The sequence below is a fragment of the Rhinichthys klamathensis genome, unplaced genomic scaffold (genome assembly GCF_029890125.1).
Source record: "Rhinichthys klamathensis goyatoka isolate OS25496 unplaced genomic scaffold, OSU_Roscu_1.1 h1tg000547l_1, whole genome shotgun sequence".
NCBI lineage: Eukaryota > Metazoa > Chordata > Actinopteri > Cypriniformes > Leuciscidae > Rhinichthys > Rhinichthys klamathensis.
Window position 1 is genome coordinate 1109525 of NW_026607018.1, and position 19933 is coordinate 1129457.

The 19933-nt window shown below is 37.8% G+C and overlaps 1 protein-coding gene across 4 annotated transcripts in view; it reads left to right on the plus strand.

The window, feature by feature from the left end:
• Window positions 1-1817: 1817 nt before the first annotated feature.
• The window catches only part of larp1b (La ribonucleoprotein 1B), a 32389-nt gene continuing 14273 nt past the window's right edge, over window positions 1818-19933 (plus strand). For 3 of the 4 annotated variants that reach the window (XM_056238848.1, XM_056238849.1, XM_056238851.1), the window contains exons 1-6: window positions 1818-2538; window positions 9803-9864; window positions 11079-11138; window positions 13052-13268; window positions 17088-17210; window positions 17538-17700. In XM_056238848.1, the coding sequence (XP_056094823.1) occupies window positions 2178-2538; window positions 9803-9864; window positions 11079-11138; window positions 13052-13268; window positions 17088-17210; window positions 17538-17700 (986 nt within the window). In that variant the 5' untranslated portion in view covers window positions 1818-2177. The remainder of the gene's footprint in view (window positions 2539-9802; window positions 9865-11078; window positions 11139-13051; window positions 13269-17087; window positions 17211-17537; window positions 17701-19933) is intronic. The other variant, XM_056238850.1, reaches the window with a different exon arrangement.

A 19933-nucleotide genomic window follows, 5' to 3' on the forward strand; every position in this document is an offset into this window, starting at 1 on the left:
AAGATGTGCATTTTTTACTGATATTTAATTGTTGGTGATAGGAAGAAACTTTGGGTTTATAATGCTTATTGCATTACATTTTTTCATCCAAATTGTCCACACATTTAGCATGCTTTTTCAAAGCTTTTGTCTCTGTAATGTTTGGGTTTGCTATGTGTCTCACAAGTATGAGATTGGAACCGATGTCATAGCATCTTGTGGTATTATTACCCAGCAGCACATTTGGGGGTGGAAAAATACACAAGTCCCTTCACAGCTAATTCTTTTCATTTCAATGTGAAATGTCATGAGGAGCAGACTAAAGGGCTCTGGAACTACATGGTACATAATCACTTGTCTTTAACATATGCAAAAGAAGAATCTGAGTAACTAATTTAATGTGAACTTTCATGATTAAAACACTGAACATCTTTGAACTGATTGTTTTTTATATATCCATTTATCTCATATATATTATATCATAGATATTAATATACTGCTTGTTTAAATTGATTGTAGTAATGTATTGGTGGTTTCATGTTTTTTTTTTATATAAGATAATCTTTCATATGCCACCTTATTTATTTGAAAAGCAGTGCATTAACAGTCGTATGTTCATTCAATTCAACACTTCACCAGAACATTTTAGACTAATTGCAGAGAAAACCTACAACATTTCATGCATATCAGTCATTTGAAGGTGTTCTAGACAATATTATCTCTGAATTGCTTTTCTTTGACGAATGTAAGGAAGAAATCTTATTCTAACCACTTTGTTCTTTGTCCAATGTTGAGTCGGAAACGAGATTTAAATAATTAATTAAAATAATTGTTACTTCGGTCTTCCATTAATAGCACAACTTCGTATAGACAAACAGTAAGCTAGGCCTTGTTAATGTGCCCTAGGTGTGATGCTCAACCAAATTCAATTCAGTGCTTTCTATAACGTTCTGTTAGCGTGTTCATATTTCTAATTTGGCAAAGGCTCTCAACCAGTTGATGAAATCTATCCGATGTCACGTTTTATGTGTTTTTTAACAGTCTGTGGGGGAAGGCCACGTCAGACTGCCTCTGATTAGTGTTGCCAAATCGTGCTTTAAAAACCAGCAACCTGCCAAAACAAGCTCCAAATAAGCATAAAACCTCTTTACGAGAACTGCAAAAATAAATAAATAAATAAAAATCTTTAATCTATTGATATGATGTATTTTACAAGGAATTTGCATAACACGTACACAAGACAAATTGCATCTTGTAACTGTTATATACAACTGACCATCAAAGGAGACATCTCGATTTCTTAAAATGTGTTTCCACCTATGGAAAAGCAAAATAGTGTGCACAATTTACAATAATTGGGGAACAATTGAGACTAAGTGAAAGGGAAAACAAACTACAGGGATTTATAATAATAAACATGGACCTTACTCGTGATTTTTTATATGCAAATGAAAATGACATACAGTCTTTTTTTATCTTTTTTATCTTTTTTATTTTTTTGCTTTGCAGTTCGTTTAGTTTGCATAGCCCAACATTGAAAATACAACTTTTCTCAAAACAAGCAAACAGTCAAACAAACAAACAGATATTTGACAACTGCTCTTAATGGTCAGTCATACTTTGCCAAGTCCACATATTCTGGAAAAAGCAGTCAAACAAACAAATAAATAAATGCAACCGGCGACTGTCCCTGTTGGCAAGCAATAAAACAAGACTTGTTAAAAAAAAAAGTGGACATGGCAACACTGTCTCTAATTAACCACGTTCTACTGTCCTGCAGTACCGCTGTGTGGCCGCGAGGGGCGACAGAGAGGTGACACACACACACACACACACACACACTCGTCCAATGACTCGTGGCCGTTCGTAGTATTTCCTTTTATTTAGGTGAGTTGCCGATCAGCCAAATCGTGAAGTGGGTTGAAAACATTTGCAAAGTTTTTATTTCCTTCTTTTGGCTTACTATAATCAGTTAGTGTGGTCGAAGAACATGGCTTCTTTAAGGGATCGAGCATTTTGACATTTAAAAACACGAAAAAGTCCGATGCAGCTTTCCTCCGTGTTTCAAGCTGCTGGCTGTCAACTTGTGCTCTAGCTGCAACAGCTTTCACCGAGTCTTTCTCTTCATTTGCTCTGGAAAACAAATACTGCGGGATAGTGACAAAATAACAACGCGTGGGCGTTTGCGCTTTTGAACCATGACCACTGAAGTTGCGAGTGACTTGGAGGTGACAGTCAGTTGTTTGGGCGAAGGGAACCAAAACAAGTCGGACGCGGATCGACCCAAGAAAACTGATCGAGTGAGCCACGAGGAGGGGCAGCAGGATCCTCCTCAGGTCGACTCTAAACATCAAAAACAGGGGGACATGGAAAGCAAAGCGGATGGGTTAAGCACGGACACTAGCACGAACGACAAGGAGAATGAGCAGAATGCATCATGCCACAAAGCAGAAACTGACAAGAAGAAAGTGATCGAGGCTCCTCCGCCGGCAGTGAACCCATGGATGAAGAGGAACGCATGCCCTCCTAATAATCCCACCAACAGCTCGCCACAAACAGGTAACGTTAGAGAGTTTATGCCCGCAACACACATTAATGCCTCCCAACAGCATTTATTCTCATGCACACATGTGCTCTGTTAGCTCGCATGTGCTACTGCAAACAGGAGCGGCCATTAAACTCCTTTCAGTTCACTTTTATAACCTTTTTTGCATTCTCGTGCACCTGTGCTTTGAAACATATCATAACGTCGGCTATTCTTTCATTTAATTACAATTCATAAACTTTGTGCCCATATCCGTAAAGTGTGTTTTTCATACATGGTCAGAGAAATGAGCCAATCAGAGACGGGGGTGTGGCCTGTTAGCATTAGCACCAGTGATGGGACGTCCGACTCTTTTCAGCGAATCGGTTCTTTCGAACAATTAAGACTGATTCAGACAGGTTTGTAAATTATGACGTAATTCCAGCCAACCTGGCGTGACATTATCCCCTAAATTCTTTTTAATAAAGACTTACGTGTGCACGTATTGCTGTCTAATGTACTTTTATCAATAACAGAGTTTATTGTAAGTTTATTCATTATTATTTAACGCATTTGGAACTCAAAATGAGCATTATTAATCAGTTTAATTATTTAGCGTTTGCTCATTATAATCGAATAAAACACTGTTTATTGAGACCAAGTATGCTTGTTCATAAAACTGTTATGACTTGAGGTAAAGTTGTAAACATATTTCCAGTACGTTGTATTTGTAACATTCCGAGTCGTAAACAAATCTTTTAGAGATCGCGTTGTTCTCTTCAACCGATGCATTGAAAAGATCCGACCCTAAAGACCGATTCATTCACGAATCTGACTGACGTCACTATTTAGCATTGCGCTAAACCCACAGCTCGTTTAATCCCCTAAAGCGGTGTGAAGCAATGGAGATCAAAATGCTCTGCTTTATCCACACATTTTAAATGGTTTTCACGTGGATGTGACTGTCACTAGGGTGTTTTATGCTTTTAGGGTTTGAGCGTTTGTGGTATGGCTAACATGCTGTGCTGTCCTGGCTCGCCTGATTAAAAACACTGCTGTTGTTTAAGTTAGAGAATACAAAACGCACACCCTGACCATATTGCTTTACTCCTGTTTATCTATGAAGGTTATCTTAATAGATTTCGCTTCAGTTCAAATTGTTTGAGTTTGTTTAACGCACTGCGTGTTGCTGTCAGGAAGCCCGGAGCTCGTTTTTGCCATTTGTGATGTGACCAAATATGGTGGTAGTGGGAATAAACGCCCATCAAAATGCCCGTTCCCACATCATTCTGCCGACAGACTCCTGTGAGCCTTGATCATTTGGGTGTATTTGGACAGACTTGCTGATGTGGGCAGATTCAACCCCCCTCGCCACCCCACCCCATCTCATCTCATCTCATCTGATCTGATCGAGTTGCACGGGAGCACGTGTAGTGCTGAGCACTGCAACTCCAGCAGGAGTTCATGAGAGGCCTTTACAGCCTCACTGCTGTACACTGGTTTCAACCCCACTCATACAGCTGCTAAACGCATTGTGTTATGGTTCTTGGATCTTCATAGTGTTTGCGGTAGTGTGCAGCTCACCTGTTGAGTAGACATGACTGACAGTATAGTGTAGTTTTAAAGTAATATGTAATATTAGACCACTCCCTAAAACTGAATTTTAAAGTAGATTGGCTTAAACAGTGGTGTAGATTTTGGCGGCTACCTGTTTGAAAACCGAAATTTGATTGCAGAAAAAGAATGCACTTTGCTTTTAAATAACATGGTTTAAATAACTAAAAGTCACTTAAAGTAATAAGAAAATCGCAAACCAGAAGAGCAGTTCACAAGCTTGTGGTTGAGGATCTCATTTCAGGGTCTGATCAAAACAACTTTCAGATTGTGCATCACAAGATTCTTTAGGTCATCAGTTTACTTACCAAAAATAGTTTTGAAGTCACTTTTGCAAAAATGTAAGTGAAATTTTGGAGGCAAAAAAGGTCATTTGTCTATTGTGAGTAGTGTAGCGACGTATAAAGCACAGATCATGCTGAAGTCACTTTCAAACTAACCATATCTCTGTTGGCCAGCCCTTCAAATTCACGTGAGCAACTTGAAAACGAGTGAAATCTGTGTAGGGAACTTTTTTGCCTTCACACGAAACTCCTGATCGCATTTGGTTTCCTATTGAAATGACTAGATTTTGCCCACAAAATGTAGCCGAGTAACATTAGATGTGACCGCATTGTTCGCTACCAGCTGGACTAGTATTAGTTTGGTTGGATGGGTTCCCATCTGATACCTAAAGTACCATGAAGTAGTAATGCATTTTTTTTTTTTTTTCAAAGAAACCGAAATTAACATTTTTATTTAGCCAAAAACTGATAATAAAGTTTCTGTAATTGAATTAGGGTAATTGGATAACTGAACTTGCTATGCTATTTTGGGTGCTGTGTTCTGAGGGGATAAATTAAACCAGTCTAAGATGAGCCGCCTCTCGATATTTCATCCTTACAAATTCTACACATTGCTTCTTTAGCATCATTTTTGGTCACGGTGAAGTGTATCTACACTTGCTGACATGTTTACCTTTTTTAACCTTTTACGTCATTGGAAAAACGCTAATTAAACGCCACTATTTCGGTCAATGATTCTGGCCATCCAAAACTATTGGTTGAAACTGTATTGGGTGATTGGGCATCTTGTCAAATAGAGATTATGTTTTCAAACCTAATGGGAAATCCGTTGTGAATGGTGATTCAATACCTCAATTTCAGTCTCTGAATGATGAAACCCCTCAGTTGAATACTGGGCATCTGAACTACATGATCAATTTCCTGTTTTTCCTTATGAAAAAACAGTTGTGTTCATTTTGAATGGAGATGTCATAAATGAGCATTTCTCCTTTGTGGTTTGACCGAACCATTACAGTCTGTTGTTGTGTGAGTTATGTCAATCTATATGCATTGCACATGTCATTGTTCTGATGAATGAACAGAGCTGTTAGATCTCACTGACCTTGTTAAGCCAAAGGTCTTTGTGCTTTTTGCATTGTGGGATACATGTCATAATTCCAAGTATTTATGAATGGGACCGTGATATGGAAGAAGCTCTCAGGTTGATTCTTAGGGATCCGTGTTGAAAATCTGGAATGTGTGCATCACTTGAATGATCAGAATTCTGTCAGATGATGTATCGACTGATAGCAGTGTTTTAACAACCATGCCACTGCTCCTAATAGTCTATACTCTGTTCACATGACTTCCTGGCTGACATTTGAGAATAGACCGCTCTCCTGTCAAACAACCATAGTGTTTTTGTTGTGACAGCATCTTTGTTGTAGGCAGCATTGTCTACTTTGACAGCAGTGATACCTGTATGCGGTCATATTTAAAGGGTTAGTTCACCCAAAAATGAAAATTATGTCAGTAATTACTCACCCTTATGTTGTTCCAACCCTGTAAGACTTTCGTTCATCTTCGGAACACAAATTAAGATATTTTTGATGAAATCTGAGAGCTGGATCACTCCTCCATAGGCTTCTTAAGGGATCGAAACTGGCCGGCCCAAAAGTTATGAAAGACATCGTTAAAATAGTCAGAGAATACTTTTTGTGCGCAAAAAAACAAACAAAAAGAACGACTTTATTCAACTACTCTGTAAGGCCGTGATATTTCACGTAGTGAAACTACGCAAAGCTTCTAGGTTGTACGTCACGCATCACACACATGACCAGCGTCGGCCAATAGTGAGCCTACGTGTGACGTGCAACCTAGAAGCTTTGCGTAGTTTCACTACGTGAAATATCACGGCCTTACAGAGTAGTTGAATAAAGTCGTTCTTTTTGTTTGTTTTTTGCGCACAAAAAGTATTCTCGTCGCTTGATAAACATAAGATTGAGTCACTGTAGTCACTCGGACTATTTTAACGATGTCTTTCATAACTTTTGGGCCGGTCAGTTTCGATCCCTTAAGAAGCCTATGGAGGAGTGATCCAGCTCTCAGATTTCATCAAAAATATCTTAATTTGTGTTCCGAAGATGAACGAAAGTCTTACGGGGTTGGAACAACATATGGGTGAGTAATTACTGACAGAATTTTAACTTTTGGGTGAACTAACCCTTTAAGGTTAGAAACCTCTTAATGTGAATGTCACATTTTAAAACTCGTTCCACTTTTAGGATATGCAATATTTATATTATGTACACTACCTTTTTAAAAGTTAGGGGACATTAAGATGAAAGGTGCCTCTTAACACTTTCCCCACCTGATAGAAAATTCCGTCATTTATGAGACTACTCTTTCCCGCCATTGACGGAAATTTCCGTTTTTTTGTGTTTTCACTGTTATATGTTATGACACATCTTCTGAAAGAGTACAGAATCTCCTGATCAAAAGACGTGTAGAAGAAGCAAAAAACAAGCGATAGCATATGTAAGCAGATGCATAGGCTATATAAAATAACGCGACCATCAACATTAAACGGCATATAAATCAAAACTGCCTAATATTACGGAATGAAATGTCGACCCAGGATGAGCTATATGATTGTGAAAGCTTTGGGGGTGTTAATGGATGCGACCTACTACATCTTACGGTAGTTTTGATCATCGTTCTGAATCTGATCTGCATGTAACCTTTGACAAAAGCACATTTTTCTCAGCTTTTTGTTCAATGTTTTTAAAAAAAAATGAAATTTACCCACATTCTTGATAAAAAAATGCATTAAGCTAGAATAAAATGTTTTTTTTTTTTTTTTTTTTAAAGCAGAGGCACTGTTCTTTCTTTTGATATATTGCATATTCCGATATTCATACAACAAAGTATTCTGAGGTCCATGAAAATTTTGTGAAAATGATAAAAAATGCTGCCGGTACCTGGCACTTTTATATATATATATATATATATATATATATATAAAAAAATGCTGGTGGGGAAAGAATTAAGATCATTAAGCTGCATTTATTTGATAAAAAATAAAGTATAAATATATATATATATATATATATATATATGACAAGACCCCTGACTTTTGAATGGTAGTGTATAGAATTTGCTTTCCAAATGTTGGATAAGCCGAGCCTTTGAGCTGTCAGGAAAACCTACCGGTACATGAGCTAATGACACTATTTTATTTTATCTATTAATTTAATAAAAATAAAAAAAATCAGATAAATTGATGTTTTATATGACTGGTTCAGGTTGTTGAAGCACATACAAAGAATACAGCTTGAATGTGTTTTAAAATAGATTGAAAAGATGAAAATGTCACTTTCTTTATCGTATTTTTATGTCAATGACCCAAGTTACAACTTAACTTTTGCTCAGCTTTTATTCAGTGGCAGCTTATGATTTGATTAGCAGTCCGACTGGCTTTTCTTGATGTTTCTGACTTGACATTTTAGTGATTTAAATGATCGTTTGCATCAAAATAAGTTATTCAGCCTCGGGCGGCACTAACTGAGAGAAAGGTGTCGACGGGACGGTATCAGTAAGTCAGTGTGTATGGTCACACCCCACACTGTTGGCAAGCGCCCAGTGCCTTATCATACATACAGGCCATCCTTTCAGTAATGATAAAGGACCCCGGACACTCCCAGAAATGGGCGTCCTTTTCTATTGCCTGTTTAATCCCAACAGCTCAAAAAAAAGAAGAAGAAAGTAAAGAAATGTAAACCGGTTTTGAATAAAGTAGCGTTTGTTTCTCCCCCAGGAAAAAGCTTTGAATCTTGCTGTATTTCTAAAGGTTTTGGTTTGATGATCATTTAAGGCCAGAATGCTACACTTAGATAGTTTATGGTTGTTCCTCCACAACTACAAAGAATTTGAAACTCCTCCTGTGCAAATGTAAATCCCCTGATGTTGCAATGAATGGATAGACGTTCATTAAAATGCAAACAGACGGTTGTCACATACATTGTGCTAACCTCCTTCATGATAATGTTCTTGTCTTTTAAGAATCCAGTGGTTAGGCTAGATTACACCAATATTAATGCTTTAGCACTCCTATTCCTTTAGTTATTTTAAAAAGCAGCTGTTTATCTGCTTACGTGTCTCTGTAGATCTGTTATTTTGGTGGGGTTGGCGGGGGGCAGTTTGTCAGGAAAAGGCCATACGCTTTGTTGGTTGAACAGTGGCACAAATACCTATATGGGGCCATGTCATTGTGTTGGGGGGATTTGAATACCACGGATGACTCCACTTTCACTGGCCCTCATAGAAATGTTGTTTGCTGCTCCGTCTCACAGAGGAAGTTAATGTTTTATGTGTGTGGATGTGTGACCTTGCTGTGCAGGTGCTGGCGTGTGGCTTTACAATCTAAGTGAAGCTGTTCCCAGATAATTGACCACAGCACTTAGTCCGCATTGACCTGCCACACTGGACACACAGAGAGAGACATTGGTAGATTTTTAGTGCAGATCTGTGATATCCAGAGGACCAAAATTCAGTGTTCATTCATGAGTCACTTTAATAAAGAAATGCAGTAATTATGATCATACTTTGAGCTATTAATTAACTCAAGTTATATCGTTTTTGTATCCTGGAGCTGTTTTATAGATAATCTAGACTCTGTGCTCATGTATTCAGCAGCTGTTTTGAAATAATGCAGTTTGTAAAATGCCTGGAAAGACAAGTTATTTCATGAAGTAAGGCGTTAAAAGGCATTGCTGTGACAGTGCGCAAGTCATTTTAACAGGTGGTTACCGTACAGATAATAATGCATAATATGTGTAGGAGTTGGTTTAATCTGTAAATGCTCAAAGATTCATTATCACTTACCGGTAAGTTAAACTTAGAAGGTTAAGCTCATACTGCACGTTTCCTCTGGCATAGACGAAACTAGCTCCATATCGACCAAAAATCTTGAGTTCTTCTGCTGTAGAGATGTGTACAGTAAGGGTGATTGTCTTCAGTTATTGAATGAATGATCGATAAACTCAAGTTGGAAAAATGCTAACTATTTATAAGTGGCTAAGGTGTTACTGCTCATACAATGTCAGTTAAATTCAATGAAAGCGTCCTAACTGCCTTTGAAAGCTGGATTAAATAGAGTAATTTGTAACAGTGTGGTTTGAGCATTTAAGCATTTATGACAGACGCCATAGCCTCAAAGTTGTCGACTGATGTGTTCTGCATTTATTTAGAGTTGTTATTAACTTTGCAGTTTTCTAACATGGCAATTATGGTAGTAGTAATGATAACAAAAATATTAATAACAGCAACAATGTGAAATAAAAGTTTATTTTAATAAAAGTCCTCTAATGAACTACATCAAACAATCAAATCGCAATCTCCTGTTTTTGTCGTTTGTCCACAGAACCCCAGAGTCCTGCCAAAGTTGTCCGTGCCAGCAAACCTAGATCCAGGAAGACCAGTAAGGTAAGGCGCTCTTATGTAAGTGATTTGCCAACTGAGGCCATGTGACATGCGTTTATCTGTTTAATGAAGACAAATTAATGACCTTTAATACCAGCTATCACATATAGATAGTACATTAATCTATTTGGATAGATAATGTCTTTTTTTGTCTGTCTATTTGTGTAAATCTGGAGTCTTTTCCTCCAGTCTATTTGTGTAAGAGAGTCTTGCTTCAATGTCCTGGATCAGGGGTCAGCAGCAGCCAGTCATAGAGCAGCTCGGCTTGTGTTTGTATTTAAGTGGATATTTGTTCGCTCTGTTCTTTGTTTTTTTGTGGGCGATAGTCAACAGTTTTGAGCACATGAGTTTTTGACTTTTACCTCAGTGGGGCATTCCAGGGAGAGCACATAGAGGGCTCAAATTCAGTCCTAACTGGGGCAGTAGAGTTGTCCCCATGGCTGACTCCAAGGCATGTTAGTTTGTCTCCACTTACAAACACATACAACACTTGACAGGCTCCCTTGTACGTTCATGAACCCTAGCATGTTATTTGGTGTTCCATCATGCATTACAGTTTTTTGAGTGGAATGTGACAAGTTTTGTTTATGCCTTGTTAGTTCACGTTGGTTACACCATTTAACTCCAAGGCACTCCCTCGCAAATTTAGTTTGTACCGTCTAGCTTTAGCATCTGAGACACCCAGGACCCATTTCAGGACGATAGTGGAATCGGATACGCCGCTTGGAATTCTGGGTTGCTTCGCGGCTTGAGGAATGATTGACGTTCCTCCGGTAATAGAAAGTGAAATGATCTCTGAAAAGAAACACCCACACTTCCCCCACAGCGTCTGAATAATATTTTGTATGTTAAATAGTGGAAAAAGTTGATGTGTAAGTTGGAAACTCAACGTAAAGAGTATTTGAGACATAGATGTCAGTGAAGTGGGGCAGCTGCTGTTCATAAATCATTCAAACTGGACGTTGATATAGCATGCATCTGCACGTCGCTTTTCTAATGAGAATCATTAGGGAATAATGTTGTTTTTATGTTTGTTCAAATCAAATCAAAAGTTTTTTTGTTATGTGCATTTTGCGCTTATGTCCTTGCACAGGAAGTGGAGTTTGTTGTAATGGATTATGATGAAGGATGGGAACTTCATGAATAATTCCAACTCAGATGTAACTTCTTTTTTTTTCTTCTTTTTTTTAATCTCTTTCCTTCGTTCCTATTTGCAGTCAAGTGACTTCAGTGACATCACAAACTGGCCTACCCCAGGAGAACTCGCCAATAAGGAGGTGAGGAAGAATCACAACCTTTTGTATAGTTTTATTGTAAATTGTTTAAAATAAGACAAGTCAAGCTTTAAAAAAAAAAATTAAACATCTAAAAGTCAAGACGTATTTCTTATTTTAATTTGTTCCTTCTGTCTTGGAAAACCTAGATACTGTATTTGGAGGGATAAAAAAAAAAGTTTCCAGACCTAAAAAAATAGGGGGGGGGGGGGGGGGGAATTAAAAACCTTATCCCGTAATCACAAAAGACTAGAAATATAATGCAAATACGTTGGTCACAAGTATGAACCCTGAAATACATTGTTTTTAAAATGTCTGGAATTATGGAAAGGTAATTATTTTAATTTTAATTATTTTATTATATAATTTTTTTTAAATGTAATTATTTTATTAGATTTAAAAAAATATATATATATTGCCACTCCTTGTTTCTGTAAATAAAAAAGTTTTAAAACAAGCAGCTTTGTCATTGCAGCAGAAATATCCTAAATCGAGTGCCATCATATTTGGTCTTGGACAGTGGAAGCCTTGGAGTCAAACAGGTTGAGAACAACTGTGTGTTGAAAAGGAATAGTTAAAAAACAAATATAAAATAAAATAGATTTATATACTTTATAAAATAAAATATACCAAGATTCAAACTAATGTTGTCCCATATCCTCTGTGTGTATTTGTGTGTTTTTTCACTCTTCTTCTGTGGAATGCAAAAGTAGATATTTAGCAGAACATCTTAGCTGCTGTTTTCCATGCAGCAAAAGTGGATGTCAAGCTCCAAGTTGTCAAGTTGACTTTTACAGTCAAGCTCCAAAGAGAGGAAAAAAGCCATCCCATAAAAGTGGCCCATATGACTTGTGTACTATATTTCCAGTTACTTAGATATCATATGATAACGTTTAAGGCATTGAAATTTAAGGCATAATTCAAGTCTTTCCTTCTGGCTATTCAAATTATGTATTTGCTTGTATATTATATTGTATTTCTTCAGAAGACTTGAAATTTAGCACACAAATAATATGGACCACTTTTTATAATAATATTTTTGACCATCACATTTTCTGATCATGACCGTATATAGATCCTCATTCACTTATATTTGTAAGGAAAACAGCAGCCTGTTCATTCAGCTAAACATCATCTTTGTTGTTCCATTGAAGAAGAAATAAAGCATACATCTTTGAAACATCATGAGGAAGAGTAAATGTACTATGCCTTTAAGAACTTAAGAAGCGTTTTTTGCTTCTCTATGTCTGTCTGTCTGTCAGTGTTCAGATTTAGAGTTATAATCCCATGAAATTAAAGGAACACTCCGACTTTTTGGGACTTTAGCCTATTCACCTTATCCCCCAGAGTTAGATAAGTCCATACATACCTTTTTCATCTCCGTGCGTGCTATAAGTCTGTTTGACGCACCCACCGCTAGCCTAGCTTAGCACAAAGACTGGATGTAAATGGTTGCAGCTAGCATACTAATCCAAATAAGTGACAAAATAACGCAAACATTTTCCTATTTACATGTTGTGATTATACAAATATTATTATACAAATCACAACATGTAAATAGGAAAATGTTTGCGTTATTTTGTCACTTATTTGGATTAGTATGCTAGCTGCAACCATTTACATCCAGTCTTTGTGCTAAGCTAGGCTAGCGGTGGGTGCGTCAAACAGACTTATAGCACGCACGGAGATGAAAAAGGTATGTGTATGGACTTATCTAACTCTGGGGGATAAGGTGAATAGGCTAAAGTCCCAAAAAGTCGGAGTGTTCCTTTAAGAAACTTTTATGCACTGTCATGATGAACCGTGTTCACTCCATATCATGTATATGTCTTTGGTTTCACTGACTGATCTGCTGGCTTTATTCTGCTGAGTTCAGATTTATTTAACTGAGATATTGATTTCGTTGCACTCCTCAGCAGCAGCAGAATGTGATAAACACACATGGGAGGAAAGGGACGTCCGGACGGAGGGAGAGGAAGAAGGATCATGGGGTAGAGAAGGAGAGTGGAAGTGATGGGAGTGACAGTAAGGAGAACAGGGAAGCACAGTCAGATCCGATAACTGGACTTTCGAACGAGAAGGAGATCGAGGATGGAGATGAAACACACAGCAGTGCCCCCCGCAGGAGAGGAGGTGAGACAGACCGACAGCACTAACTCACGCTCAACTATCCATATTTGATTTCCATGGCTGTGTTCGTAATCGAATATAAGCTTACTACTTACTGCAAGCTGGACAGTGTATGCTGCTTACATATAAACTTAAATAACAGATGACAGTTTTACACAAACATTTCAGAGAGTAGTGATACATCTTGGACATATGACATCTTCTTTTGTCATATGACCTCATCACATTGGATGGTTAAAACATTCCAGTTATCTTGTTGGAAATCAACTCCGTTGTTATCCAATTTTGTGTATAAATGCCTTAAAGTTTTGGCAGTCTGATCAAATAATACACACTGTTTTCAGTACTATATGCTGTATACACTACTGTTTATAGGTTCAGCATTGGTAAGCTTTTTAAAAAATGTTTTTGAAAGATGTCTAAGGTGCCAGTTATTTGATCAAATATACAGTAAAACAGTAATATTGCAAAATAGTATTACAATTTGAATAGCCATTTTCTATTTTAACAAGATCACAATCATTCCCAAATTCGTTTGCAAAATTATGTATTTTGTAAAAATAAATAAAAATAAAATAAAATAAACACAATGGCATGTAAAGCAGACAGTCATATAGAATTATGGGTAAAGGTCAAATGTAATTACCCATGGTCACTGGTTTGACTGTAACATAAAACCCTGAGTGGTTAAAAATGTCTTTTAAACATCTGTCTGCTGTATTGAATGTCATGTTTCAAAGGGTTATACAAAGGGTTATATTGTCAGAAGTACTTCTCATTTCATTAGTTGGGAAGTGGAAAAAAATTACTTGGCACACCTTACAAACACTCGAACAAACTTCGAGAAATGTGTTAACTTGAACATGATCACATGTACTTGCAGCAACCTCCAGCTAAAAAGAGTGAGAAAAGACAGAAACTGAAAGGATTGAGAGCTTAGAAATTCTCATGATGCCTGGGCGGGTTTCAGACACGTAAATGCTTTAAATCTCACACGCATGTCTTAACACATGCACACGGCCACATACACATTCAGACACTCAACATCCTTGAAGTATTACACATGACAGATTACTTAATTAAATGGGTCCTTAATTACTTCATTAATCTCATATTATGTCTTTTTAAATTTTAGTGTGGGATCATATGTTATGAATTATTGTCTAAATGTTGTGGCAGGAGTATATAAGACATTACTAAAATCCCTCATAGTGGTTTTGGAAAGTTTCTTTCTGTTTCTGTGTCTTACATAATATGTGTGTTAAAGCATATGCACTACCGGGCTTTCAGAACTGCCTTAACCCTTTAGGCGCCAGAGGTTTTTTCCTAAAACGTTCAATTTTGACATCTTAATTTCAAAAGGCTATATCTTAAAAGTGATAAAAGATAGAGACGTTCTGTAAATTAGAGAAATATTAAGGATGACCCAAAGTTTATGTAGGGATTACATTTTCCCATCTAATTAGCATATTATGGCGTCATATGGTGGTGGCAATCTTGGATTATAGAATTTTCATAAAAAGTCATGTTTAAATAAAATGCAGCACTTCTTTCCCCCCAAAATGCCCATCACCTTCTGTATGCTATATTGCACAATACTGAATGCTCAGGTATATAGTAAGTAGTAAACAAACTGTGTAAACCATTACTAATAAATGGTAGAAACAAACCGAATGCATGTAGTGGTTGCCCTTTTCTTGTAGAGATTTTCCATTTACTAAATACAGTAGGCACTCTGATTCCATGTATGGGGCACATATATATTATTCATATGACATACAAACACAAGTAGACAAGACCTGTTTAGTTCAAACGCTCACTCGCACAGATCATGAGTCAGATGATACGAGCAGCACGGCCAGATCTGCCTCGCGCGCGCGCCGAGTGTGCACAGCTCGGACTACTGTCATTGTCATTTCGACTCCTCACCCTGCCTCCACGTTGCCTCCTAACTGTCCTATGAATACTTCGACCTCATCTAACATACCCAGTGGTATTAGACAAAGTCTCCACCACAATACTGTCGCCGCGATTGCGGAGAGGATCTGATAAAATGGCTCACTCGCACACTAGCTCCGCTTTTGATCGCACTGATTCAATCTAACTCGAACTAACGCTCTAACTCGAACATTTTGTATAGAAACATGACGTTTTTTTGATTCGGGGATGAAGTATGACATGTCTGCCATCCAGTGGAGGGGAGGTTGAACGAAATTTGACACCCAATTTGACTAAATCGGCCGTTTTATTCAGTGCCGCATCTTGTCGAGTAAACTCGACCGTGGCGCCTAGAGGGTTAATTCTTAATTCTGGCATAAATTCAACAAGGTGCTGGAAACATTTTCCTCAGAGATTTTGGTCAGTATTGACATGAAAGCATCACGCAGTTGCTGTAGATCCATGATGTGAATCTCCCATTCCGCCACATCCCAAAGGTACTCGATTGGATTGAGATCTGGTGACTGTGGAGGGCATTTGACTGTAGTGAACTCATTGCCATGTTCAATAAACCAGGATTTGAGCTTTGTGACATGCTGCGTTATCCTGTTGGAAGTAGCCATCAGAAGATGGGTAGACTGTGGTCATAAAGGGATGGACATTGTCAGCAACAATACCCGGGTAGGCTGTGGCGTTTAAATGATGCTCAATTGATCTCAAGAAAAATCCTCCACACCATTACACCTCCAGCACCAGCATGAATCATTGATACAAGGCAAGATGGATCCATGCTTTCGAGTTGTTTATGCCGTTTTGTTTCTTCTGCCACTTTGTTTCTTCAACCATTCTGCCACTCACTGGATATTTTCCTTTTTTTTCCTGACCATTCACTGTAAACCCTAGAGATGGTTGTGAATGAAAATCAGAGTAGATCAGCAGTTTCTGAAATACTCAGATCAGCCTGTCTGGCACCAACAACCAGCCACCTTTCTTCCCCATTCAGATGCTCAGTTTGAACTTCAGCAGATCATCTTGACCATTTCTACATGCCTAAATGCATTGAGTGGCTGCCATGTGATTGGCTGAATAGATCTTTGCGTTAAAGGGCAGTTGAACAGGTGCACCAAACACTTTATACTGTATATATATATACACAGTATATGACAGCATAAATACATTTTTAAAATGTAAGGTTTTTTTCTCTCTTTCTAGGTCACTAATCAAAAAAGTAAATGTCAATCATTTGTACAGACGGTCAGATGTTCTTGCTTTTTTTTTGAAACTCAAGTTTGTCAAATCATGCTGGAACACATGATTATCAGGTTTTACACCAACTTGCTGAGTTCATGCAGCTCAAGGGCTGCTGCCATTAAAGCAATAGAGGGACCAAACCAAATACCGAGTCCTTGTTTGAAAACGCATCTTTTTCATTCTGTTTTGGCCTTCCGTCCACACCAAGACAGCGTTTTTGAAAACGCTCTCCATAGTGGATACATTTTAAAACACCATTTTCGCATTGTAGTGTGGACTATGAAAACAGAGGTATTCAAAAATGCATGTTTAGTCATGTGACGCATACTGCACCCATTGATTTCTATGGTCATACCGGCATTGTTGTGCCTGCTATTTACTTTCATAGTGTTGCTAAAGATAAATGTTCCTTTGGTGATTCTCTATATTACAATCTTAAACACACTAGTGTGGACGGGGAGTGTTTTGGAATGAAAACTCAGTTTATATTTTTATATTTCCGGATTAATGTATTTTTAATGCCTGAAACATAAGTGTTCATTTTTTAATTCAAGACCACTCTAAATATTTTACCTTGAATTGCACTGTTAATTTGAGCTCTTATCTTGTCCTTTTCTTTCATGTGTCCCTCAGGCTGGAGAAGAGAGAGAGATTTCTTTGATGACACAGCAAGCGTTCGCAGTGAGGGCAGCAATGTCCGTGGAGGCCTGAGGGGCAGGGGCAAAGGTCGCGGTCGGGGCAGAGGTCGTGGACGAGGTAACATATAAACATCCCTAAACAACCTAAAGATCGTTTCTCACAGTCAGACTGTCTATTAAATTAGTTTTATAGTTACAAACTATTGATGTCATGTAAAATTAAAGTGAAGTTGGAGCGGGATGTACATTTTAAGCAAACTGAGTGGGAATGCACACTCAAATCTAGTTGCGTTAAAATTAAAAGTCAGTCGTCTTTTCTGCAGTCTGTGCACAAAAATCGACACCTGACACGCTGTTTCTTTTCCATCACTTTTTGTCACATTTGCAGCACATATATATATATATATATCATGTAATATTTTATATCTTATCTCTTTCTTTCCAGGTCGCTATGATTACTCCCACAGTTACCGGGACTCTTACCAGGATAAGTCCACGGCTCCAGCCGAGTTCGGCACTAACATGATCTATTACTACGACGACGGTAATCGCGTGCAGATGTATACGATCGAGGAGAATTTGCTTAAAGAATATATCAAACGCCAAATGTAAGTTCCATATCTCTCCTATCTTTGCATTTAAATTAAATACAGCACACTATTTGCTTGTTCAGCTCTCCGGCTTTCAGTGTGCCAGATGGTTTCTTTTTTTATTGGTCATATTTGGACACATTAGAGAATTTGGACATTCGAGGTTTATCTTCAGTTTAGTAACATAAGCCAAACAGTGTGAGCATGGTTGAATTATAATATGGTCACTGTCTTTTAAAAAAGTGTTTAATGCATTACCACCAGCAGGGGGAGCAGCTGCAGCATCAGGCGGCCTAGCACTGCCTTGTCTGTACGTGTCCTTAATTTAGCTCCTCTGCCTTATGGATGATGGGGAAGGGGTCAGATGATCTGGGTCAAAAAGATTAGGGCAGAGCACACTGGGTCCATTGTGTGTGTGGGTGCGTTTCCTAGTCAGAAATGACAAAAAAAATGACTTTTGCATTTCATGTGGAAATGAAAATGTATATTGTATACATACAGTGAAAGTCTGTGTTCATGTTTTCCCTCTATATTATTTGTTTATTGCTTCTGTGTGTGCGTTCATGCCCATGTGATCTTATTCTCAGAATTCAGCCAAGCTTACTTTACTCAACACTGTGAATGTAATGAGCTGAAAGTCCACAGGGAGCACACAAATCAAGAGGAACATTATAAAACTTCACTTAAATTGTTTTGAGAAAATCGACAGAAAAAGAACTTAAATTGTGTCCATTTTTTTAAGTGTTATATTCTGCATCTACATTTTTCTCCTGTCATACTCCGCTTCGCGTCGGGTGGTTCTTCGCCTCTACGTCGTGCATTAAAATCCTTTAATGCATGGCTAGCCGTGGATTATCCCTTACTTATATATATTAGAGGTTGACAGATTGATCAGTTTTGCTGGGATCTATAATCAATTGCTGGAACAATCGGTCATCGGCAAAAATCCATACCAATTTTACCGGGTTGCGACCATTGCTAGAAAAACTAACAATGATGCATCGTAGTGTTTGTTTTGACACGTGAGACTGTACACTGCTGCACAGAGCGGGACATCAGATGCAGATTTAAAACATAGACGACTACATGGCATGTATACAGTACACTACAGTACATGTTTTCATATAATTATAAAGTAATTAATTTTTTGACTAGATGCTGGATTAGTGGAGAACAGCAGTATGCTTGCCATCAGGGCTACGAGGACGCTAACATAGTTACCTCAAGCGGTTAAAACAATGTGACAATAAAACATGCAAGTCCGACCCAAATGTTTAATGTCACAATTGTTACCATCTATTTGCATTAGTTTATATCCAGCTGGTTGCTTTTATGCATTCATTATGCAGCAAAGTTGCATATTTAAAGCTAGTGACATGAGACATTTTTATTGTTAATGTAATACATATTTATTTGGTTATTTAGATAATCATCAAGTGTTCTAAAATGGAAGCAAAATGAAGTGTGAGAGTATACATACAACATACATGTGTATCTTTTTTTTAATCCAATGGCCTTTTTGTAGATGTTTAAAGCTGCAGTCCGTAGCTTTTTTGGGGTTAAAAATTATCCAAAATACATATTTGAGAAAATACATAACCAGCCAGTGTTCAAAACTCTCTGCTTGCCTTAGCTCGATTCAGCGGTAAGCTTGTAATAATGTGTTTAATTCCAGTGGTACTGGTGGATTTCCGCGGGAGATTCGAGCATGTCTTTGCGTCATTACGTCACATCTGTACACATAAAGAAGGAGTCTCGGCTAGTAGGCTATGAGTGTGAGAATGTTGGAGGTGGAGATTTATAGCCTTTTCTCACAGCACTTGATATAATTAAACTTATCAATTTGATGGCGGATCCAGAAAGGTTCAAACGACAATCACCAGTGACAACAGATTCACCCGCTGTAAAATGCAAAAGACTTCGTTCGGACTTCAGAGTGGCGACAGAAAAAAAGAGACTGCAACCGGACCCATGCGAAAACAAGGATAATATCGGAAGGACATTACATGTAGTCACGCAATGCTTGCTTACGTTGTTAACATTAACAATTTGAGAACAAAGTATAATTTGCACGGTTTTGCGTGAAATGATAACTTATAAGCGATTGTTAGATTTAATCAGCGCGATTTACTGCAATGTCAGAACCAGAACAAAAGTGGATATTACTTGTTCAGATGACATTTTCCGGGTGAAAATTCTTATGTTGATCATACTTCCAAAAAGAATAATCTGTGATTCTGAATGCTAGTAT